Genomic DNA, 26,219 nt, shown 5'->3' with positions numbered 1-26,219 from the left:
TTAACCTCAACCTGCTCTGAAACTGGACACACTAGGACTTTGCTCACCTGCCTGTCTGCCTCCTAGAAACCAAACTACAGCACATCACTCAACCTACAACCATCACCTGCCCATGTCACATAGTCAAAAGTTGTACAATGAGTTTAAAAGCACATTAAAAACATAACAACTATAGCATTTTGTAATTGAAAGTGTTTTTAGACAATGGTTGAAATTGAAGAAACACATTTAGAGATGGGGATTTATACAACATTTTCTTCATACACAGTTGTACTCTCCAAGACCAATTAACAGACTTTTATTTGTCAAATCGGTGGAGTTTTCCCTTTTGTGTGTCATCAGATTCAATGAACTGTACTTACACACCTAACTGTGCTGTGGATAATGTAAATGGAGCATGTTTAAGCCAGGACTGAATAAGCTAAAAGCAACACAGAGGCTGCACACATTTCCACCTTGATATGCCATCTTATGGTTCTGCAGGCAATAAAACTGGCACCATCAGATTTATCTGAAATATGCTGTAATCAAGACACTACAATATAATACAATTGTATCATTTTAAACCAAATCGATAGGGTTTATTCCACAAGGTAGTTTGCATCACTGTATCACTCCGCCCTGCAAGGCCACCATTATGACTCATCCAAAATAAAACTGCTGGCTGAGAGCACAGATGATCCATCCAATACCACACTGCAATACATAGCTGCTGGCAACCAGCTTTGTGTGCTGCTGGTATAAGAGTGTATGTGTGTGTGTGTGTGTGTGTGCGTGTGTGTGTGTGTGTGTGTGTGTGTGTGTGTGTGTGTGTGTGTGAGTGTGTGTGTGTGTGTGTGAGAGAGACAGAGACAGAGACAGAGACAGAGAGAGAAACAGAGAGAAGGAGTTAACTGCCACCTAAATCAGAGCATGACTAACACAGACATGAACCTGGTGCAAGGATATTTAGCAGTTTTACTTTAGTATTAATCACTAAATAACTATAAAAGCCTGTATGCAGACACAGGAAGGGCAGCAACAACAGCACCTCTGACATCATTCACGTTTATTTAGAATGTAAAATAAAAATTGCATCTGTGTCATGAAAAACTAGGTTCATATAAAGCTACCTCAAATAGCGTTAGCCATCCAGCCAAACTGGGTTAGCCAGGCAAGACGTTTGAGAGCTCGACGGACAATCAGCAGCACTCCATCAACTAGACCATTATGGCACAGTGGCAGCTCTGAATTGTTGAATTGAATCAAACTGAGACACTGCTCATCACCTGGCTAATACCCCTATGGTGGAGCATGGTGGTGGCAGCACTATGCTGGGTGGGTGCGTCTCTGCAGCAGGGGCAGGGAGACTGGTCCAAGTGGAGCATGAATGCAGCAAAATACAGCGAGGTAAATAAGTTTGCAGCAGAGTTCATGCAACCTGACACAAGGGCACATTTCAGCCTTTCAGCATATCATTGACCCACAGCAAACAGCCATAAGAACACTGGGGTGGCTTTGGGATAAGCCCATAGCTGTCCTTGAGTTGCTCAGCCAAAGAGTGGGATGGACTATCCAAATCAAAGTGAGCAAAGCTAGAAGATGAGACTTGAAGCCAAAGATACAATTATGGGTCTTATTACATTTGTTAAGGAGAAAGTGATGGAGAATGTTCTCACCTGTAATGAGGGGCAGTTTAAATATGGTGGACCTAGACTATGAAGTATAAAGTTTAGTTTATTTCGGTTCAAAAACATGTTTTAAACAAAGGATTAATTCACATTTTGTCAGGATTTTGTATTGGTCACAGAGATGTGCTGCAAAAGTATTGTGCTGCATGTATGAGTTTGAAATACTTTTCAGTTCAGTAGGTTCATCTAAATTTAACAAATCTAAAACTTGTCTGACGCACTTAGCTTTCTTTATTATTTATCTATTTCTTTCTAATGTTTGAATGTTAAGGTAATTTTGATGATGACAGACTGCACGCCTACTCCTCGCCATTGTCCCAAACTTTAAACTGCCCTGCGCTTGTGTTAGAAATGATTTCTACCATGTTAAATCTAACTGGTTGCAATTATTAGTGATTCAATTCCTGAACCCTGTAGTTTAGTTTGTAATTGGCTGCCTACAAATATTTTGGTACGGAATCTTGAGGGTTTCAACTTAAGAAGGCAGCTATAAAATATTGAAATGAATGTTAAACCTGTTGGGAATAAATGTTGTTGTTTCAGTTTTTTAGTAAAAAATGTATTGATTCTGGTGATAAGAGGATGTGATCTTTTTTGGGTAGTCAGATATTGTCAGAGCGATAGTCTAAGTTCACACTGTGAGATGAGAGTCAGATCACAATCAAATGAAAGGTAACATGAAAGGGCCATTATACTCAGTAAGGCCAGATGGACAAATGAGTGATCTAATCAACCAAGTCAGGATTTGGCAACTCTTCTTCTGAGGGTATATAAGACATTACAATGTGAAACTTAGAAAGAACAACCATCTTCTCTTGATAATGCATGAAGTAAATAGATTAGATCCATCCCATTGCATGAGTAATTCTTCAGAGAATTACAAACTCTCTACATTGAAGAATAATTCATTAGTTGATATTAAGTAGCTCTATGGGTTCATGTATCCCTTGGTGCCATATAATTCAGACAGGAACTGTTCTTACAGTCAGTGAATGACTGATACCAGAGCATGATACAGTCACTTCTAATGGTGAGCTAGCAACCAACTGCGTACCACTCCCCTCAACCCTCCTTCCTCCAAGCATGTCGGAAAACCCATGTTGGCCTTCAGGAGACATGTAAACATCCCTCCCTAAAGCCAGTGGTTTGGTTTGTCTGTTCTACCGTAGAAACATGTTGGTGCAGCATCTGGAAGAAGACCATCCTCCAAAGTAAAGGGCTCACTCTAAGGTTATACAACACTGAAAACATTTGTATTTACTGTATTCCCTTCCCACAGAGAGATCTCATTAAATCCTGATTGTTTGCAATAAACGTGTTTCCTTGAAAACAAACTGTTGAAAGTCCCTCTCACAGCTGTGGACCTCCTGACTGTCTAGTGCAGCTGTTCACTCATCTGCAAACACACAGAGATGCCAACACACAAAGAGCTACAAGCTTAAAGTGAATGCAATCAGTTGATTGTTTTTAATTGTAATTGTATTTTGTAATTTGTCTCTCAAGGAAATGCCATCCCCTTCATAGCTGTATTGCAAATGTATAAAAACAAGATTAGAAAAGCGACAGGGATCTGATTCTGTATTAAATGAAGACAGCCAGTAGCTGAGCCTGATGAATTGTTTGTGTATTGTCACTGTTTGAGGCCCCTGTTCTAGCTGTGTGTACTTCTTTGTGCACGACTGTGTGTCATTGTGCAGCTGGGGTCTATTTTTGTGCTCAATAAAGAAAAAGAGAAACACCTTAAGTTGCAGTCACGCTGTCTGCTGTCGTTGTGACTGTGGAGGCGTGGGCCTTTAAAATCTGTAAAATTCCCTCGGAGCTCTTCACCTACACACACATAACCATGTGCACTCACACATGCGCTGCTAGAAATAGCTGCTCTATATTTGAATGAGTACAGCGTCAATGTCTAATCAATGCCCCAGCTTTTCCCTGTCGACTGCAGTCTGAAAAACAGGCCACATTTATAGACGGGGGTGTGAACCACTACGTAGACAGATAAACATAGAGTACAGGTATATGCTATATAAAGATGAATTGAAGACATTACAACGAGGGGGAATTGAACAAATTCATCTACGGATGATTCAGTATTCATTAACCTTGTTATTACATTAGGATATATATAATCAGTCTATCATGCAATCAGCATTCATCCAATCAAGCTCCAAACCCGTCAGCTGCTCCTCCCATAATCCTCTGCCATTTTGCCTCACTCACTTCTCCATCTTTCTTTCTAACTCTCTTACTTCTCTCTTACTCTACTCTCAGCCTCAGTTTGTGAAAAAATTAATCAAACTGTCATTTGTGATAATATCTGGGCGACATGTATAAAAATGAAATGAATTACAGTGATGATCTGAACCAGCTGGCAAAACATATTTTCTCTATATCAATTCATCTCATTAAACCTGTTGTTGGAGGAGGAGAGGGCTTTAACCTTTCAGCTGATGGAAGGGAGGACTTTCTTCTTCTAAATTCATTCAGTACACTTTCTAAGAACACACAAGTCAAACAACACTCATGGCTATCTTTCTGCTTACTGACGTCAGTTTGATTTCAAACATTGCGACTTTTTTGCAACACTCACTTGACTCCTGCCACAGCAAAGCTCAGTACAATAATCAATAGAAGCCACAGAAGGTATTGTTTTCAGAGGGGTGCAGCTGAAGCCTCATTTGAGAACAGCATACATTTACTGACTTTTAGTGTTTAAAATGATGGGATAAATGTAAAGCCATATTCCAGAACAAAAAAAAGGTTGAAACTCTGTTTGAAAGTTTAATAAGCTCTTGAGGCTGAGTTTTTACTGACCATTCTGAAGTGGTGTGTGAGTGTGTGTGTGGTTATTCTGTTGAAGCCCAGTGTCATCTTCAGGAGAATTAATAAAGGTGGTGTCTAATGACACTGTGCTCTGTGGCTGCAAATTTATCAAGAGTCTCCTGCTGCCTTGAAATGGCTGCAGGGACTTAGTGAACTGAGGGAGAAGCATTTCACGCAGTATGAATATGTGAGCTTTAAAGCATCTGTGGATAACAGATGCTGTAAGAATCAATCATCTTCATTTAAAAATCAGCGTAATCTGCCTTATCAGTTTGCCTGATTTAACCAGAGGTGTGACGTGAGGTCAAACCTCAGGTTGATTCCCACCAACAACTGACTTTGCAGTCCTTTATTTGAATAAAGCAGCCACCTGTTTCTTTGCTCCCTCACCTCTCACTTGTGCACAGTGCATGCACAGCTTGGCACCAAAATACATGGACAGGCGAGGCAAATTTCAAGGTCAGGAAAGGGTCTGGGTGCTGCTTGCACCGGTCATTGTAATCAGTAACAAGAGGCTTCAGTCTCTTCCATTCTAAGCCGTCTCACCCTTTCTTGCTCACACTCTCATCAAAATAGCTTCTTAGCTATTTCATTAAAATAACTGCGTGGCATCCTCCTAGATTTCGAATTATTTCAAAATTACCTGCAGGAACAAATGCTGAAATTTTAAGCTTGATTTGCAGTAGTTACCCAATAAGGTGTTGGTGAGATTATTGAAATAACTTAAGGCAATTTTTAATACATGTATCTGTTATAAGATACTGTACTGTATCTTCCCAATTCCTGTAGCGCACACCCAGCAAAGCTGTTTGATCTGTAACACAGTAGATTAAAGAACCTAAGCAGCATTATTAAAGATGTTCACGACAGCATGTTAGTCCTGTTCAGTACCAGGACAAGGGAAGTCTTGTGGTGCGGCTTGGGACTGCTGTATTGTTTTGCCAACCAATTAGTGAGGTAGTGATATATATGTATTAAGTTTTTTCGCATTGATCAAAGACAGACTATTTCAGTCAGTCGATTATTTGTGTATCTACTTGGACCTCATATTGTTTTTATCATTTCATGAATATAGCTTGGTAACTAACTAGCTACATATAGCGAAATTATATTCCCCACTTTTTTTGATCTTGCCTACTACACTCAAAATGAGCACAGCACCAGACCAATAAGAAGTGTCGAACAAATCGAAGATCAGGTTGGCAGTTTCAAGGTCTAGGCTATAGGTCTAGCGCACAAGAGAAAACTCTTACCCAGTGTTTCAAGTTTGCTTTCTTGGTTGCTTTTAACCGCCGGGGGTGGAACTGCAAGTAAAAAGTTGGTCTCGCAGCTCCCATGGTGCCTCTTAGGGGGAGGTGATGACGGCAATAGAGGTGACGTCATTAGCTGGGATGACATCATTGTCGCCATTGCAGCAGCAGCCTCGGCACCGTCCATGACAGTGAAGGAGCGTCGCACAGCAACGTGTGGGTATGGCACTCTCTGCGGGCATGTTGAGCCCATCAGGGCAAAATTTGGTTCATTAGACATCATCACTGGTGAGCCTCTAATACTGGTGGGGTACATTCCAGCCATTACCATAGGAACAGACAGATGTGTGCAGTCAGACATCGCACGTCTAACTGTAGTCCGCTGTGGCAATTGGCTTCCCTCTCTAGTTATTGTTTCTTTATTTAATGTATCACTTGATACCACTCTACCATCCTCAACACTGTTTAAATTCTGTGAGATTGCAATGTTTTGTCTCTCCATAGCACTCTCCCCTACAACACCCACCCCAACACCAACATTAGCTCTGTTAGCCGAGGCTGGTGGTAAGCCTGCTATGGGCCCTGGAGGGGCACCAGCTTTACCCCCTGTTGGGTCAGCAGTAGGCAGAGCACTACCAGCAGTATCAACACTTTTCTTGCCCAGGATTTGATCTCCACTCAGATCTGATACTAAATTTTCTGTAACACTTCCGGGAAGGCCTCCACATGTAAAGCTACCAGATTTCTTTTCATCATCTAGATTTGAAGTGGTGCCTGCAGCGATAGAAGGGTTCAATATGTTTCTCTCCCCAAGCCCAGAGGCTTGTTTTGGAGGAGGAGGCAAACTCTGGTCTTGAGATATTACTTGAAATCCTTGGATGTAAAATCCATCTTTGCTACCTTTATAATTTTGTTGCAGATTGCTTTTTCCAAAGTTAGGGTTTATAATAGGTTTGGGGTCGAGGGCAGAACCTGGAAATGACCTCCCAGGTGAGATTGAAGGGGAGGGTAATGACGATGGAGAGGAGGAGTAGGAAGACAGGGGGCTGCTGGGGCTTTGTCCTGCACTCCCCAATAAGCCTCCTACCCCTGCGCCTCCTGATGTGTGTCCATCCTCCGTCAGCCTCCCCAATCTGGGCTCCTCCTCCTCTATCTTCAGTGCTGGCATGTTGACACTCTGAGTTGATGTTGCCTCTGCTGTTGTCCCCTCAGTCCTGCATCTCCCTAATGTCACCTCGTCTTCAGTTGAAGTTACTTTGGACCCCATCTGGGTGGTGGCCACAGCAATCTGCCCCCCCAGTGCTATCTGGCCTTGGCAGTGCCAGTCACTAGGCTGGGCAGAGGCTGGGCTGGAAGGTGGCAGCGGAGAGGAGGCCAGGACTGCAGGGACGGTGGCACCAGAGAGGACATTAGGAGATTTGTGTTGCTGTTGCAGCTGCCGTTGATGCCCACTGGAAGGTTGTCCATACCCGCTGCTACCGCTTATAACACCAGGCTTCTGCCACGGAGAGCCAGACAGGAAGGACATTCTCCTGTTGGTTGTCAGGTCCTCTTTTATTTCTCTCTGGTTTTGTCTCTTCTCTTCCCCTTGTTTATTTCTTTGTCTTTCTTGTAGTTTTAGATTGTCCTTCCCCGTCTTCAGTTTTTTCCCATGTCTTCTTTTCTGTCTCCAGTTACTGTCCTTTTATTCTTGTCCAAGAGGCAAAAATATCTTCAGCATCCAAAGTGTTGCAAAGTAGAGGAAGCAATGTATCCTTTCTTGATGTAATGAATCAAGAGTTGAGAGTGTGTAACTGTGCAGATGTGCATAAAGTGTGTGTGTGTGTTTACAGGCAAAGAAAAACGAGTGCGTGTGAGAGTAAGTGTATGTGTCTGTTCGTCTCGGCTTCTCTCTGAGCACTGCATGGATCAGCTGTGAGGCTAAATTGCACCTTGCTCTCCCACCCTCCCTCCCTCTTTCTCTCTTCCTCTTTCTCTCTCTGTTTTCTTTCTCTCTCTCTGACATCACACAGTCACATGACAGCCCGGAATATTCCCTCATTCGCAGAGGCAAGACTTTAGCATCTAACCCTAGCAACAAACGTGTACAAGCACACACACACACACACAAGCACACACACACACACACACACACACAAACACACACAGACACACACACACACAGATCAATGGCTGTCACAGTTACTCAGCCACCATATGATAGTCACTCCACACTGGTTGATACAGAGCGAGAGACACAAGCAGAGATTAGTGAGACATCAACGCAGATTGTAATCACCAATACCAAGCCAAAGAATAAAAATCTGTATATATATCGTTAAGCTATAACTTACCCTGTTGACTAATGGAATAATACTGTGTGAACTAAGCTACTGTGTTCCCTGAACCTTTTGACCTTATTATTATTAATTTTGTATCTTTGATTTACTGTGTTTTACATTTTCCCTTTGGAGCATCCTCATTGAATCCACTCACTTAGAAAATTATAACTGATTTATCTTATTACATTGATGGATTCAATAAGATAAAGGTGTTTATTCATTGAAGGCACAGGCCTGGGTAGAGGTGTAACATTGCCAATGTTTTTAAATTGCTTTAAGTTTGGTATAAGGTTTCCAATAGAGGAGCTAAAGTTGGAATGGGCTGAGTCTCAAGCTGCTGAAAGGCCAGCAGTGCACAGTATCAATCTGAAATAATTGACAATAATAATAATGCGAAATAATGGATTAATTTCTCTCAAATTTATATTGCAGGAGTACCAGATCACTATAATTTCTGTGATGGGATACATCGATGGAAACGAGTTCAGCATTACAGTAAAGAAATGGCACAATAGAACCATTAGAGCTCACAAAGGTGAATCATGTTGGCCTGATTGCCAAGTAGCAGCAGTTACAGAAGAAGCCATATAATTAGCGGGTTGATGATATGTGGGTTTTGAAGGCAACACGGTGCAGCTGACAGAGGGTCAAAGAGGCGTCAAGAACATTACAAAATTAAATGAAGTTTCATTGAGCAAATCATTTACAAACATACACTTTTAAATTGCTCTCAGACTGTTTCACCCTGTTTTAAAGCATCAAATAACTAATGTAAACCAAACTTATTGGAAAAATAAAACACTTACACATACCTCAGTGTAATAGGAAGTACCCAAAATGTCAGAAAACATCTGTGAGAATATGTGAACTTTGACCTTTTAGTTTGGCCCATGCACCATTGGCTAACATGGAGGAGTAGGGTTTATGACCTATACAGCTGCCAGCCACCAGGTGTCGATCAAGATGCTTTTGCTTAATTTTGGGGTAGTCCTGTTGTCCGTCTTTGCAAACAGTATGGTATGAATTGTGCTGGTTTGCTAACATGTTAGCCATAACTACTTGACTGATTCAAGACTGTTAAGCTGTAATGGGAGGCTCAAATATCAAACACACAAATTACGAACAACTTATCATCACAAGCTAGCACTAAAGCCCAAACGGTTGGTTATTGGGTTAGCCAAAAACACCTGAATCATGGCTGCATAACAGTTAAATGAGATATTTTGAGGGAAGTGGTGACTCTGGATGGCCCATAGACATGGTTACTAGGACACCGAAGTGGAACCGGGTCATCACTAATCTTATCAGTTATTCACCGGTGCTTCTGTGGCACATCAAAATATCTGCTGTAAAGAAGGCAGAAGGCCTGTCCAGTTTAGTTCCACAGACGTACAGCATAAAACTGAAAGAAAGCTCCTGTCACTCAGTCTAACTGTCAATTATAAGCTTTATGACACTGGTTATTATGGCATGGCCGCCATTTGTAAAGCATTTGTGTCAAAAGCTCGGGCAGAGGAACACATTACCTAGTTAAATGGATACTTGTTTGTGCAATAAAGAAATATGGTCTGAGTCAAACTGACAATGGTCCACTTTCCTATACCTACACTTTCCTTTAAAGTTGCAGTGTCTAGAATTTAGTGACATAAAGTGGTGAAGTTGCATGTTGCAGCTGAATACCCCTCACCTCATCCTCCCCTTCCAAACATGAAATATAACATGTGGTAACCTTCAGTTTTCATAACAACTCAAAGGGTGTTCAGCTTTCCAGTCTGGGCTACTACAAGAAACTCCTCTATCCCAAAAATAACTGGATATTTTTGCACTAAACTAATAACACAACCCCTCACCACACTCTGTTCAGGGTTAAACAACATATTTGCAGAAAAGATTAAAACAGAATTGGCTAAGGGTCTCCAGCATCCTCCTATCTCCATGTTTTGCCTTAGTCTGACTTTTTGGGCTAAACTGAGAAACTGTGTAGTGGTGCTCCAAACTATCAGCACATTGTATCTCCATAACACTGCAGGCTTAAGCAACTTCAGATGAAACTTGCAGCCACACTCTCAGCATTCTGGCTGATGATGTTTTTCAGAGTGACCTCATGACATTATGTGCATCATATTGTGGAAAGCATGCATGCTGCAGAGAGCAAGAGTTTACTTCGAGGAGGTCAACCATCTGGCATTCACAGCTCTGGCTTGACAGCCTCTCTACAGAAGATTCTACTTCTGTCTTAAAGCATGAGGAAGTATTTCCCAAAGATCACAGAGAAAGTGCGGCACATATTTGTACTGTATGAATGTGTGTGAAAGGCAAAAACTGTACTGTAAAGTGCTTTGAGTGGTGATCAACAAACAAGAAAAGTGTTCTATAAATACAGACCATTTATTGTCATATCCATCAGACAACTCATTTTAATTAATTTATTCTTTTCTTTTTATGTCTGTGCCACCAAAAGATTTGCCAGCCAGAGAGTGATAATCTTGACAGGGACAGAGAGCAGTGACAGCCGGTAAATGTGCAGACAGTGGTTAATATCTCTAACCTGCATAGGAACCACTGGGAATCCAATGTCAGACAGACTGATTTAGGTCACACCCCCTGCATCGAAACTCTATTTTAGACAAATGCTTGATGAAAAGTATCGGCAACTAATTGTTTTTCCCCACTGCACATGTCAGATGACAGTCTCCCACCAACCCCCTCCGCAAGCCCAACACGTCCACAGCCTGTGCCAGACGGTCAAAAACCTCCTGTCAAGCATGACTGAAGATGAATGAGGATTATTGCATAATCCCCCATTTGCACAAAGTAGAGGGAGCCAAGGGAACGAGGAGGGAAGACATTAGACGCTTGTTTAGATTAAATAGGCTGGGAAAGGATGGGTGTTATGCAAGAGAACTCGGGTATGCCCTCTGTTAAAGGATGGGTCAGGTTCAGAGGTGGCTTGTCTTAACATTCAAATCGGTTCTCAGGTTAAAGCAGAGAAATGTGTGTGCATGGCGGCTTAGGTTCTGCCTTTTTCCAGAAGCCAAATTTTAAAGTTACAGTTGACTTTAATTTGCAAAGTTCTGACTTTATTTCTCTTTTTTACAAATTGATATATTTTCTGTGTGATTATGGATCAAATTTGATTCTTTTAAATCCATATGCTGGGGAAGCAGCATAGTATGTTCATTCAATTTCAAATTATTATGTCTGAAAGCCTGTGGCAGTGGCCTTTATCTGATTCTCCCGCTGATGTCAGTTTCACTGCGGCTGCATGGGGAGATGTCAATTTTCTGTCCGATTCACACCCCTGTGGAAATGTTTGCTCAGCTACCACATGTTCCACATCATTTTCCACATGATATCCCAGAATTGCTGGATTCCATTATTGTAAAGGGCTACAATCATGTTAGAGGCCCGATGAAATTAGTTTTTTTCCCCAGTGTTAATTGTTAATGTATTATTTTACATCAAAATCTATGATTTTTCTCTTCATGCAAAACAGTTTAATGACACATCCTTCACTCAGGGGGTTACTCATTTTATGTCCAGTGATGATAGAATCTTTCATTTATAACCTTCCCATGACTATAAATTCTGCTGGTTACCAACCTACGCTGTCTGATTCATCGGTTAAATCCTCAGGCGTACCGTTAATACCGTTGAATTGAGAACAGGGTGTAGTGTTTGCTGAAATGAAGCCTAAAAACTCAGGCGAGGTAGCCAATGTTACAATACTAAAACAATAAGTGCAGATGGTGAACATTTGTCTTCTTATCATATGTCTATATTAGGGAGAGCCTGACGGAGTTGCTAGCATATAGACTTGCTACAGTAGTATAGAATGGGCCACTGGCTAAGGAGTATAGTGACAGAGCAGGGAAGTTGGTTTGAAGACAGACTACCGTAGATTTGAGTGTTTTTATTAGTTTTTCGATAAAAAAGATAGAAACCATCACTACAATAATACGTTATTTTATTAAGTCCATCTAGAATTAAAATGAATTACTTGTTCTCAAGTACTCCTGCGATAAATCCTCCCTCAGGGTGTCCTCAATAAGGTTACCATCAGTTTATATTAAAGTGTTTTAGCTAAATCTTTTTTGAACTGATGCTAATTAAATAGTTTCTGGTGCTTTTGACCACATACAGAAATATGTGTCTGATATTTAATCTATCCTCATTGATATAAATAAGGTGGACAAAATAATAGATACATCTGATCACCTTACAATTTAAAAACATCGCAAACTGCAGCCTCCAAAATGACAAAAAAACAACAACCGTAGTTTCAACACAAACTGATCATTAGAACCTTCATGTAGGAGGATCTAATGCAGGATTGTTGTATTGAAGTTGACTGGGTGAACCCAATTAAGAGCCTTGTTAGCTCCATTCAGTCGCTCTGAACCAGACTTCAAATGCTTATTCAATTCATTGTTAATTCGAACTAAACCATTACCTGCTGCATCAATTGCAGAGAAACACATAAGGTAATTGCATAAATATGAATGTATTATATTAATATAGCACATTCACATCCCCTTCTATACAGCATTTTGATTTTGTAGCTTCCAGATTTCACTCTTATATGAGTTCTGTAGCTGCCTTTAATAAGTGTCTGTTTGTGCCCCAACACAAGTATTACTTTGATGGTTATAGAAATGCAATGGACCTAGAGTGAAAGTCTCTGGACATCCTCTGGAGTTTCTTCAATTCCTGTCTGAAAACAGCTTAAATGTTTTATTTGGTTGATATGGCTTCCTGGATGAAACATATCTAAAAAATAAAACTTTGGCAATTTGGAAAGTAACAATCTAGACCACAGAGAAACTGTGGGATACAAATGAAGTCATACAAGTTACTTCAAAAGGCAGGAGAACAACGTAAGTCTTTTAAGAAAGAAACAGGAGGCTCAAATTAAAGATGATTTCCTGGTGTCACTGTACGTCCTCCTTTTGAAGGTCACAGATTGTTGAACATCAGCTTGAGATGGAGGAAACAGAGAGAGAGAGGACCATACAGAGAGAGAGAGACAGAGAGAGAGAGAGAGAGAGAGAGAGAGAGAGAGAGAGAGAGAGAGAGAGAGAGGGACAGAGAGAGAGAGAGAGAGAGAGAGATGGGTTGAGGGGTGGGGGTGTGGCAAGGGGAGGAAGAAGGAGGGAGGGGGCTCTTGTCAGAGCGTTTCTATTTTTACTCTGCAACCTCGCTGACTGTCACACCCAGTCCACCTCTCCTCTATCCCTCCATCCCTCATTCGCAGAGTCTCTTTGTTTCCATGGCAACCGCCTCCCATGTATCCCTGACAACGTCTCCCCCACCCACATCACCATGTTGCTTCCACCCACCCCTGGCAGCGATTATTATGATGCCAGTGACACAAGGAGTCTGGGCACGAGACGTTATATGGATGGTGGCACCAGAAAGCATTGAGATGGAGGAGGAAGAGAAATAGATGAGAAGAGAAAGGGCAGGGAGAGAGGGGAGAGGGGGGAGGGAGAAGAGGGAGTGTTGGACAAAGGGAATGAGGGACATAGAGAATGGGAGATGATGAAGGGCAACAGATGAAGGGAAGATTGATGGAGGTAGGGAGGAAAGAGGAGCAGAGCAGGAAAAAGTCAAGGCAGAAGTAAGAGAAGTTAAAGAAAGATTAATTGTAATTAGAACCAGGAACCAGCATGAGCAGAGATTTAAAAAAGAAGAGATTATTATAAGAAATTGGGGTTAAAGGAAGGAGAAAAAGAGGACAAGTGGGAAAAAATAATTTACCAAATCTCTGCACGAGCCCACTTCTTGCTCAAGTGGCTTGAATCTGCTCTATATCTCTGTAACTGGTCTGAATTTAGTTTGAAAGACTGAATACAGCGTTTAATTACAGGAACAAGAGCTCATTTAGCTCAAATCAAGAAAAAATACCTAAATAATCAGTCTCAAAAGATGAGTCATTGCTAATTATGTTATGTGGAAAAGGAAGAAAAACTGCAGCAACAGATCAGAGGGAGATAACGGCCCAGAGTCACCATAAATATAAGGTACAGACGTTAGAAAGAACTGAAAGGAATGGTGCAGAAGATGGCAAACACAGATGTCAACCTCAACCCAGTCATTAGGGTGTCTTGAATGAGATCCTGGTGTGTGCAGAGCTCATGTCGGGCCCACTCATGAGGAAAAATTCCACCTTAAAAGAGGCTGTAAAACCGGATTTCATTAGCCCACCTTGCATCTGCATCACGCAGGGAAAAGCTACCTTATAAATCCATCCCATGCAGGGAAATTATATGAGACCTCGTGATGAGAAAGCATTCTAATATGTAAGGAGAGAACAATGTGATGAGTCACTGAAGTGAACACCTCATGGGGTTTTTCCATTATCCTGCTGAGGCTTTGATCATAAACTAAATGTTATAGACCAAGTAAGTAGCTGTCATTCTGATTTCTGATTTCCAAAACTCGCACTGTATATAAACCAAACACATGAGTTTTGCACCAGATTTTTACCCCACAACGAAAAGGTCGTCGGACCAAAACAAAACATAGATATACATCCACCGACCACATCTGAACACCTGCTGAGTCATGCAAATTTCCAGCTGGTCAATCATGTGGCAGCATCAAATGATGCAGATATGCATAAGGAGCTAATGTTCACATCAATCAATCAGAGCATAGAAAAAATGCGACATTGAGCGTGACATGATTGTTGCTGTCAGCCGAACAGAGGCTGGTTTAAATCCAGTGGAAACCGCTAATGGTCACGTTTGTCCCTGGCCGAAATGATCACTATAAGCGGCTGATTACTATAGATTATAAATTGGTTTGGCTTCGGTATGATAGTCCCAGAAAAAACGGCTGGGCTCACACCGACACAGACACCGACTCAGCTGACATCTCTGACCGGCTACAGTTTAAATGTCAATTCGTTTGAAATGACGCCACAATATTAACACTGAACACATAATGATCGATGCTACTTTTCTTAAATGAGTAAAATCTTTCTCCCGAGCTGCGTACGCATTTATTATTCAGCCCAGCTCTCATACTCACGCACACAAACCACTGAGTATGATCTCAGGACTGGGTAAAAACAACTGAATTTGTAAACTTAGACAGCGCGATTGATAGCCACAGAGAGGAGCAGTAAATTACAGACAGAGCCGGTAAAAATTTGAAGAAATTAAAAGACACAATGTGAACACTGTAAGCAGACTACCTGATCACCATAACCAAATTGTTTAGACATCATTTGAATAGGAACGATTGTGCCCAAAAAGTTGATTAATATATCTTTAATCACTATATCCGGTTTCCACAGATGTTTTGAAACAACTGATCTCCTGAGGTTTTCACACACAACAGTCGCAACAGTTTTTACTCAGAAACAGAAAACATCCATGGAGTCTGTATTGATGACAGACGTCAGAGGATAATGGTCAGACTGGTTGGAGCTGAGAAGAAGACTACAGTGGGTAAATTAACAAATCGGTACAACTGTGAAACCACAATCAAATTCACCAGATCCAGATTCTTTTTTGGCTCTGCACCAAATGACACACAATCGTACATATCAGTCCCCAAAACATGTCTGAGCTATTTTTCTTAAAGATCCAGGAATTTTTCTCTAAGAATTCCAGAAAAATTTAGAAAATGTTTAAAAAATCTCGCAATGTTAAAAGAAAAGGCAGAGGCAGTGAACAACACATCCAACCCTGGGGTGGATGATCTACAGCAGCAGACACCATGTCAGGTTCGACTCCTGTCAGTGAAGACACAGTGACACAGACTCACCAACAGTGGACAGTTGCTGACTGAAAAACATAGCCAGGTCTGATGAATGTAGATTTATGCTCCACAATCTGGAGTCAACAGTGTAAAATCATCGGAGCCAGCCTGCCTTGTGCCAACAGTCCAGGATGCTGGAGGTGTGATGGTGCGGAGAATGTTTTCCTCACACATTTATCCTCTTCGTCATCATTTATCACATTATCATCTTCTCATGGCTACTTCCTGCAGGATAATGCTCCATGTCACAAATAAGTTGGTTTCATGAACGTGCCAGTGAGTTCAGTGAACTGAAGTGAACTGAAGTGGAGGGACTACCCTGTATTAGTATGGTGTTCCTAAAAACATGCTCAGGGATTGTATTCACTGTTATAGAATACTTAGTGGAATCAGACTTCGAGTACATCTACGTTTATGTTAAAAGTAATGTGCAGAATATGGAGAGTTTGCTAGTTGTCCTCCTCTGCCTGCATGACCTCATTTGAGTCCTGCTCTTGACGTTATGTATTCTCGGCTGAGCATGGCCTCCAGTTTCCTGATCTCCCCATATACACTCCAACACAACTGAGTTTTATGTTTTAATCAAGACCACAAGCCACAGCCCTCCTGAAGGGCCGGCCAACCAATTAGACTCCACCACATTTTCCCTCTGCCTGTGGGTAGAATCGCTTCGGCTGAAAGCTCTGCTTGACTCTTGCTATAGCTTGCCTGTCTGACTGAACCTAACCAGCCTTTGTCACTTCTTGCCCCGTCCATCACTTACCTGCTCAGTCAAAATCCAACCAAGCTCAGCCAGCCTCGCTCACTGCATGCTCCATTGTGTGAAACAATCTGGACCTCGGTCAATCCTTCAACCCAGACAGTCCTGCACCTGATAATCTAGTTTTATGTTAATATTCTTTGCTCAGTTCAAGCATTTCCACAAACATAACAAGTTAACTGAAATGATTGGAAACCAGTGTCTGTCTAAAGTGAAAAACAATCATGTGTTGACTATATATATCAGCCAGTACATTTTTTTTTTTTTTACATTACCACAGCATTAACTACAATTTGGAATTTTGATAAAGATACACACTGACCTTTAGAGGTTAGATCGTTTCCAAACCTGTCTGCTATTGACCGACATGTAAAAAGACACCTTATATATCTGTAATCAAATAATATAGGTCTGGCCTGGATCATATTTGGCCGAGAACAGAGATAGACTGTTTATACGGACGACATTACAGTTCCCTAAAATTAAGCCGAGTCACTTCGATTGCCCCCTGGTGGCTGGCTTCTGTAAAGGCCATAAACCCTACCTCCTCCATGTTAGTGTATGGGAAATGATTACAGATAAATGATAACTAAAGTCAAGAAGAAAAATGCCATACAACTCTGCAAAGACATTCCCATTTACCAAAGCCAAGAGAATAAAACCCATTTGAACACTGTCTGTGTGAAAGATAACTTAAATGACTTGAGTTGCTGCTTTATGTTTTGACTAATTTAATACACTGACCAATCATTTTAGCCTCATTCAAGGGTGACACATGTTTAGCTAAAAGCTTCATTTTCCTTAGAGGGAACACACTGGGAAATGTTTACATATGACTTAATATACACAGGATTCTGAGCTGGAAATGCTCCTCATCCAGATAATTTTCTGTTCAATGCTGCTCAGTCATTTCTCTTCACCATTAGCAGCCATTTCACTCTAGCTGCAGTTCTTTATGGTCACAGCTGCAATTCTCCAGACAGACACGTGATGGAGTCAATGAGCAGGGCTGAGGCTCAACAACCTCCTCCATGCTTCACAAACCAGAAAAACACACACACATACACACATACACACACACATTTGAACATGATAATCTATCAGCAAGGTTGGACAGCAAATCACAACACCAGTGCATCTCCAGTGAGGAATCTCAATTTATAGGATTCACTTTGATTCAATCTCACTGGCTCACTGGCTCACTGGCTCGGTTTCAAGGACAAAAGCAGGTCAGTGTGTGTGTGTCTGGGAGACTGTGAGTGTGTGAGAGAGAGGGAAAGAGAAAGATAGAGATTTCACTCAATGATCAAAAGATAAACTGCTTTGCCTAGAAATAAACACAATAGAAACAGCAATCATATTTTTCTATTTTACATGCTACAAACACATGCACAGGGTAAAAACTGAGTTTTTACTTGCACTATGTGAGGGTTAAACAAGGTAGTTGCAGTCATCAATATTGTATTTATGTAAGATATGTACAGGGAGATGGACTGACAAGATAAACATTGAGATGACACAACTAAAACCTAAAGGTAGTCAGTCCAGCACATTACTCTGCAAAGCATAATAGTCCTAAATTAAGCTCCTGTAGCTCTCATAATTGATAAATGCAATTGTATTAGGTATAGGTAATCTGCAGCAAAATCATGCAGCTCAAAACCATATATATGTATATCTTTCTATATATATATATATATATATATTTATAACCTTGGTGAGGTTAATTAAAGTGATGACAAACCCTGGACCCGCCCATTTAACCAGATCCACACCACTATATAATGAGTTCCTCTTTAGAACACACCTCATCCGTCCACCAAGTGAGCTACAAATTGCTTCAATGCTAAACAAATCCACAAACTCAGATGTCAGGTAATGATAATGTCTCAAGCCTCAAGACGCAAATCCTGAAAAACCTGCTGGAATGGATGACCAGTCTGGTTTTGCTTTGTCATTATTTGTCATAATGATGGCTTAAAAATGGCGATTGTGTGAAACAGGTGAAGTGGTATACATTCTCTGAATTTAAAACCACTGTGCAGCTCTGAAGATACAATTGAGGATACTTTGGTGATTTTTCTAATGATTCTAAATAGCTTCATCATCCTGAGCATAGTTTTTACTATTGTGGTTATTTTACTTGTTGATGCCTTTGTTTTATTTGATAACATCTCGCCCAATAGGTAAATAAAGATTCACTATTCAATACAATTTTGTTCACGACATTTTAGACCTTTTTATAGAAAGTAAAATGTCTATATTCTAATATTTGCCTCCAAATTGTTGTTTTGATTATGGTGACTTTTGTGGAACCCATGTTTTTATTTATCAAGACTACCCAAGTGGCTGTGACACAGGTTTGCAGAGTGACTGTTTCCATGAGAAACCTTTCAGCTGCACCAGCTGTACAATAACGGCATTTCAGTCAGACAACTCACGTTCAAACATTTATTGCAGCAGTAGAACAGGTTTAGTGTTTGGCGTCTAGGCTCCAACTTAATCACACCCCCATATATTTACACAGGAATGATGGGACTGATGAGCAAAAACGTATAACCCCCCCGTCAGAGCCTACAGGTGGATGCTGTGGTGGTGGAGGGGCTGAAGCAACTAGTAGCAATACTGCAGCAGCTGTGCAAGCAAAGGGGATGATGGGGAATTTCTCTCTGCTTAAATAGACCACCTGATAAGGTGGGTGTGTTTTATAAATGGTTGTGAAGAGTGAGGTATGTCACATGATTGGAGCAGCGCAGCTCGAGTTGGCTGCCTGAATTAGCTCACAGGCAGCGCTCCATTTAGTACACTTCATGACAACATTAATATGTGACAGCAAGGTGTTTATCACTGTGCTCAGAGTTAATGATGATGTTCTACATAGAGAAGTGCTTCTAATATTCTGTCTCTCTAAAGCACGTAAATAGAAAGGACAATAATACAAATCTTAATTCATGACTTAAGTACAAAAGAAACAACCTAATTCACACATTCAAGAGAATGTAAACAATAACCGAACATTATAAACTAAAGGTAGAAGTTATGACTGAGATGTTACATTTAATTGCATAAGATCGTACCTCCGTCCCTTATAAAGAAGTCACTGTCTGTACTTATCAGAGGAACGACACAATGGTGTAACAATTCATGGACATCAAAACCATACAACCTCTAGTCTGTGCTGGTTAAGCTAATGGGATCTACACTCCACATTTTCCTTTGAAGGACCATTATAACACCAGTGCACGATAGATACCTGATGAAAGTCATTTAGCTAGCAAGATAGTGTGCACATGTTATAGCACATCAATGAAAATTTTAAAATGTATCAAAAGTTGATGCCACACCTCTGCTACATATTTAAACCTTGGTGATAAAAAATATATTATCTGCCAGACCAGTACTTGTGTTTGAACACAGAAGCCTGTTCTGTTTACACCAACACCATATGTTTGGAGAGAGAGGACCATCTATAGAGCAACACACTCACCCCGGGACAAATTAGTGCTAAGTGAATGTGCAGAGGGGTTGAGGTGGACGGTGCTGGCTTCTGCAGCAGAGACACACTCGAAGCAAAGAGGTGACTGAAGGTTTGATAAGTGAGAAACAATCATACTAATGGCTATTTAAAGGTGAATGTGAAACAAATTTACTAAATATACAACATACTCGCTAACTGTAACTCTGCACTGACCATAGCCTCACACCAATGGTAGCTGTGCTAAATATGCCAAAAACCGCTCAATAACATAAGGGCAATGATGTTCTTCATAATTTACAGTTTCATTAATTTCACTGATTAGAGGGCAAAAGTGATAAAGTAGAAATGTTCTAATTCTACATGGATTAAACTGATATTGACCGATATCCAACTTTATAGTGCAATGGGATACAACAAATTGTGAGGTGGACAGAGAATGGGAAACAATTATTTAATCACATTCGTAAGCTGCAGATATTGAAATATATTTTCTGAACCTGATCTTCCCAACCCTTCTCTAAAGGCAGCTAAAGGGGTTGGGGTGCCACAGGTGATGATTCACTATAGTACCATCTTTGTAAGTAGCACATCAAGTATGTCCTACAGTATAAAGTCATACAAAAATACGGGAACAGATGATGATGCTTCTAATTTCTTTAATTTGAAGGGAAAGCTCCTGGTCTCCTGATCCTCAGGTAGATGCTTAGACACCAGATAAAAAATATGTCGCGTGTGACAGGTCAGAGACTAAGTTTCAGTTTGCGCTAAAAGAAGATGACCTGATCATATGTTATATGCCTAAAACTTAAATAAATAATCAACACACTTCAAAGGCAACATCCACTGCCCTCAAACCAGCAAGTTGTGTCAGTAAACAAAATAATTATCCACCACATATTCACAGCTGCTGTGGTCTCAGGCGTATCCACTGCAAAGCACCACAAGAGAAAAACATGTACAAACTGGGAAAAAGAGAAAGGTTTCTTACCTGTTGTTCAGGGTGACATCACGGCATTATGAAAGAGAAGAAAGGGGGGAAGAGAAGAAATAAGACAGTGTTCATTTAGAATCACAGTATAAACACAGTTCTCAACATATACCCGAACAATGCCTTCTTCACAACTTTTGTTAAACAATGTCAGTCATGAACTTGCTTCAAAACTCCATTTAGAATTTCTGGAAGTTGCAGGATATTATAGACAATTGTCGTCTTTACAGCTAAAGGGCCAGTGTGAAACACAGCCCGCTGTTAGTGACTGCTGCTGTCAGACTAAAGGCACTTCTTGTTAGAGTAGGAAATCTAAAAGTATATGATTGGATTATTTTTAGTGATTAAAGGAGTTGCATTATTTCCCACACATTTTACTACCAAAGTACTGGTAAGGTTGTAGCAGTGAGAAAGCCTGAGGCAAACCATCACACCGGAAAATTAAGCTTTTATATTTAGAAAACTGTGAGCTGTAGCTGGAGAGCGCAGGACGGAAACAGTATCACCAGGAGGGAAAAGCATTAGACTGAGAACCTCTCACAGTTTTCTCGCACTGTACAAGAGGTCAGGGGTCAGGCAGCTGCTGCAACTAGACATTGGACTGTTGGCTCCTACATGGTTATTACACATGAGCTGGTCAGCTGTAGCTGTCACATTTGTGCTTTTGAGATAACTTTTATAAACACAGTCTTTAAACTCCACCACATCTGGAGAAGATTTCATTTTTCATATCTAACCTCCACTGTGCTTTAAACAGGAACAAATACTATGATTTTCTTTACACCTGTAAACTTCACTGGATCTTTGCATTTGAAGGATCGTGACCTATGAAAATGTATCTCTGAGCTTAATGATGTATTCTTGACCTTTGAAAAAAAATGAAAACTCACACTCAAACTCAGCTAATTAGCAAATTTTTTCTAGAGCATGTTTTGGCCATGGAAATGAAAACTAAATATGGAACTTTGGTCACTCAGGGGTTGTCACTCACTGATGGGTGTGTCCCATGATTCACTGATGAAGTTCGAGAGATTGGTTAAATTAGAACTCTTTCACCCAATGGGTGCAAATACAGTATACTTAACAATTCACATGATTATAATTAAAACTTATGTTTATTTTCTTACATACTAGAAGAATTCAATTTGCACATTAATTTGATTATTCTCCATTTCTTTTTTATCTTTAGAGAAAAAATTATTTGAGCCGAATACATCATAAACAATAATAATGAAAAAACTAAATAAACTCAATACCTACGAGCCATCAATACTAAAACTTGATCATTGAAAGTTGTGCCTATAATCCTAAAACATGTTTAACATTATTGCTCATTCGATAACCATCTCATTCACTACATTGCCTCTGTGCAGTTGATATGAGAAATACTCTAGTACATATTAACCATTATTATTAACTATTATTGTGTCTATTAAAATAACAAGCAAGTTCGCTTTGCCATTAGAGGACCAGAGTTATATGTGTTTTTCCTATAGACAGAGTGGAAGTGGGACGTTGTACATGGAGCTGACAGTCACATGACACAGAAGACAGTGCAGCAAGCAGAGACAGCAGAGCTATAAGAAGCAGCAGGTGAAGTAGCAGAAACATTGCTATGATCATGGGCACAGATACACAGAGGCAGGCGGAGGGAAATCAGATAGAGCAACTTATCCGTTTCCCCCTTGCAGTTTTGTTAATACATGGCCTGATCAGCACAGCACTTGTATCCCATACTCATGCCAGCAGCTGGGAAGAGAGATATACCTGGACACAAATGTTTCTCTGGGAGGAGTTTGAGATGAATCTCCTGGATGTATTTTCAGAGATTCTATTGTTTGTTTAATGTAACAAGATATAGATTTGTGTCTAGATCTCTTTTAACATAAATACTAGGAAAGTGATTAAATCAGACGCTGTTCAGCATTTATCTCTCGCGCCTTGGTTATTACAGATAGGAATAGATTAAGCACCAAGCAGGCCTAGTGCTCAATCCACAGACAAAGAGCCATGCACACAGGTAAAAAATATCAATAGCTGCTTCCTGCTAGCCCAGCCCACAATCCCTTGCTCAAATTAGCCCCATGTTATTAATAATCTTCCCTGTAGTTCACCAACCTTCCATTGGGGAGAGCTGTGGCGATGAGGACTTCTCGTGCTCTGAGTGTGCAGGGAGAGAGGGAGGGGCTGCGGGGGTGAAGGGGGGAGGGAGTGTGGCCGAGCAAGGACGTGTGGCTACGCTTGTGGGCAGAGTGTCTGGTGATGGAGTAGGAGGGCCCGAGGAGGGTAGAGCTGGAGTAAGGGGCGTGGCTGAGGGGGCTCCAGGGACGAAAGGTTTGGCGTCAACGTTGAGCGACGATGCGACTGAGGCAGGGACGGAAGTTTCTTTTGGGGCGGACTTTGTCAGGGGGGCCGAAGCAGGGGTGGGGGTGTTGGTGATGGGGGTGGTAGTTTGTGAGTCAGGTGTTGAGGCTTGAGGGGTCTGGAGGACTGAATCAAGGAAAGAGAAGGTCTGCGAAACTGGGCTCAGGTTGTCCCCTGTCAATAACGCTAGACTACGGCTAGCATCGCCAGCCAAACTGCTCTTGGCAGTTATTGCACCAGCTGCTGTGCTAATATTAGTTTCAGGTTTTCCAGTGGGAACTTTCTCTTCATTTGCCTTTTGCACGTCTTTTGCAGACATAGGGAAATCGTCTAAACACATGGGCTCGTACGAGCGTGGTGATGAATCTGTTACAAGGCTTGCATGGGATTGATTCGTGAAATTTGTGGGTATTTGTACGCAGGCAGAGGGCAGAGCAGGGCTGGGGTTCAAGTTCGGAGCTTTGAAGTCAGATGCACCAGAGGGAGCGGTTGTAGCCGGTGTGGGGGGGACGTGCTGCTGGGGCGCTCCCCACTCCTCTGGAAGTCTTGCCCTACTCTTATTCTTCTTGCCTTTTACCCTGCCCCCTCCTCCACTCTCTCTGATCTCCCACTCCCAGTTCTCCTCCTCATCTTCGTTATCCTCTGCCTCATTTCCGTCCTTATCCTGAATCCCATGCTTGTCTGATTGGCCGATGTTCTTCTCCTGGCTATCCAGGAAGTCGTAGACCTCGTCCCGGCCCTTTCTCCTCTTCTTGCGCCGTCTCTGCTGCTGCTTGCCATCCTTGTCCCCCGGCCCTGCTCTCTCTGGGCTTTCCTCGGAGTTGGAGGACGTGGTACTGATGTCATCCTCTATTAAGCCGCCGGGAGAGAGGACAGGAGCTGCCGAGGGGGGGGAGGGTTTTATAAGAGGGGGAACCGATCACACACTGTCAAGAGAATCACCTGCCAAAAGCCACCAGACTGTGGTTACTATAGGCGGTTCACGTTTATTTCTGGTCTAAATTGTTGGTGCTAGAAAAATTACTAGTTCCATACATTTTAAAGTGATATTTTGAAGTAATGGAGATTGTGGAGGGACCAATAACTAAAGGTGGATGATTGGTTTGCAGTTGACAATTTCAATTTCACACGCAGCCAGATAAGATTGTGTAATTCTTGCGTGCACAGTTTTGTAAGATTTAAGATGTTGTTTGACAATTTGTGGAAGAAAATAAGGATAACTCAATACTTATTGATCTCATGGACAACCACGATGTAGGCTCAACTCCCACTCAAGTGTTTGCGAAAGGAGGGGTGACTTTGTCGTTGATTCAAGTTCAAGTTCAGTTTTCCAAAACAAAAATCGAGCCACATTGTGTGGATAAAGGACTCAAAAATGTCCTTAACGCTAGAGGGCCCTTGCAGAGTATTGTGAAGGACAGACCTAAACAACGCAGAAGTGATGCATTTCTAACATTAAATGGATTAGTGAAGATAGAGCATTATTTTTAAGGTAGTTGTGGATATTAACGATTACAAAATCGCGATGGAGGATCTTTAGTATTGTCAGAAAAATACATCTTTCCATTACTTTTTTAAACTTCTGCATTGTATCAACTGACATTGTTGAGACTGGCTATGGCAGCAGCAATTAGTTGCTAGTAATGTAGCCCTATACTAGCAGTGCTTTTGTACGGTACAATTTATGTCTGATGTATGAACAGGAGTTTGTGCTGCACCCAGATGACACATTTTGCCATGCAAATACGCAATGCTTATGTGAATAGTGTTTTCACCCATAGTAACCATTTTCTGTTTGCTTTAAGGTTCCTCTTGGCACAACCATTTGAACATTTTCCAAGATGTGATCTGTGTGATGGTGCCTGCTTTTATAAATACTGTACATGTAATCAGTAACTTGATTTACTCACCTGTGATACACAGTTTATGACAATGGTTCTATGGCTCAGTAAGAATACAAGTGCATCATCAGTTTAAGTGAAGACAGATGCAGGAGCTGGATCAGCACTGGGTTTCAGATTATAGTATCTGCTTGGCTGTGCCACAGTTGTGATGTGGTAATTTGCGTCAGGGTCTACTTTTTACAATTTACATTTAATAACTTTTCTCGAATTCAGGTCTCTCTATGTTTTAAAGAAGCCTCTTTACTACACTATTTTAGTATCCTTTCTTTTGTTCTGAGTACATCTTATGAATCATAATATTTGTAAAATGCAAGGAAATAAAAGTAAGAGGATTCATTGTCTGGTCATATCATATTGTCCAAATATAATATATTCTAATGTGATATTTTCTGAAACATTCTGAATGGACTCTGGAATTTAAGCCAGACAGACAACACATATTTGGGGTCATCATCATCATCCTCATCCACGATGCAGAGCACAACAGAGCAAAAAGGACACACTGTCAAGCACCTTAACAATGTATCTGGCAAGCATGATTACCAATAAATACATGCAGGTCTGAAACCTCATAGCAATAACACAGATCATTTTGTGACATGCAGAAACACTCAAATGACCCAAAATTACACGTTGATTGAATGAATGGAATGAAATACAGAATCACGCAAAAAGAAAAACATGCAGGTTTTAACAAAAATGTTCAGTGTGTGCTGATATGATCTCTTCATGTGTCTGTTCCAACAATCTCCCAATGTTGCATACTGCTCTAAAGCCATGTTTATTACAATTATTATTATTGACGAGCATTTCAGCAGCTAAAGGAGAACGAGAGACAGAAGGATGGACAGACAGATAGGAAGAGACAGGTAGAGGGGAAGACCTAAAACA

The 26,219-nt window shown here is 41.1% G+C and overlaps 1 protein-coding gene across 1 annotated transcript in view; it reads right to left on the bottom strand.

Annotated features, from left to right (window-relative positions):
• map4l (microtubule associated protein 4 like) overlaps nucleotides 1–26,219 on the bottom strand; it is a 67,173-nt gene that overhangs the window by 20,884 nt on the left and 20,070 nt on the right. Inside the window, exon 4 of the mRNA XM_061083669.1 lies at nucleotides 23,179–24,303. Coding sequence (XP_060939652.1) covers nucleotides 23,179–24,303 — 1,125 coding nt within the window. The remainder of the gene's footprint in view (nucleotides 1–23,178; nucleotides 24,304–26,219) is intronic.

Source organism: Limanda limanda, chromosome 13, assembly GCF_963576545.1.
Source record: "Limanda limanda chromosome 13, fLimLim1.1, whole genome shotgun sequence".
Taxonomy (NCBI): domain Eukaryota; kingdom Metazoa; phylum Chordata; class Actinopteri; order Pleuronectiformes; family Pleuronectidae; genus Limanda; species Limanda limanda.
The sequence above is the reverse complement of the archived record's forward strand: the minus strand, read 5'-3'. Positions and strand labels throughout refer to the sequence as shown.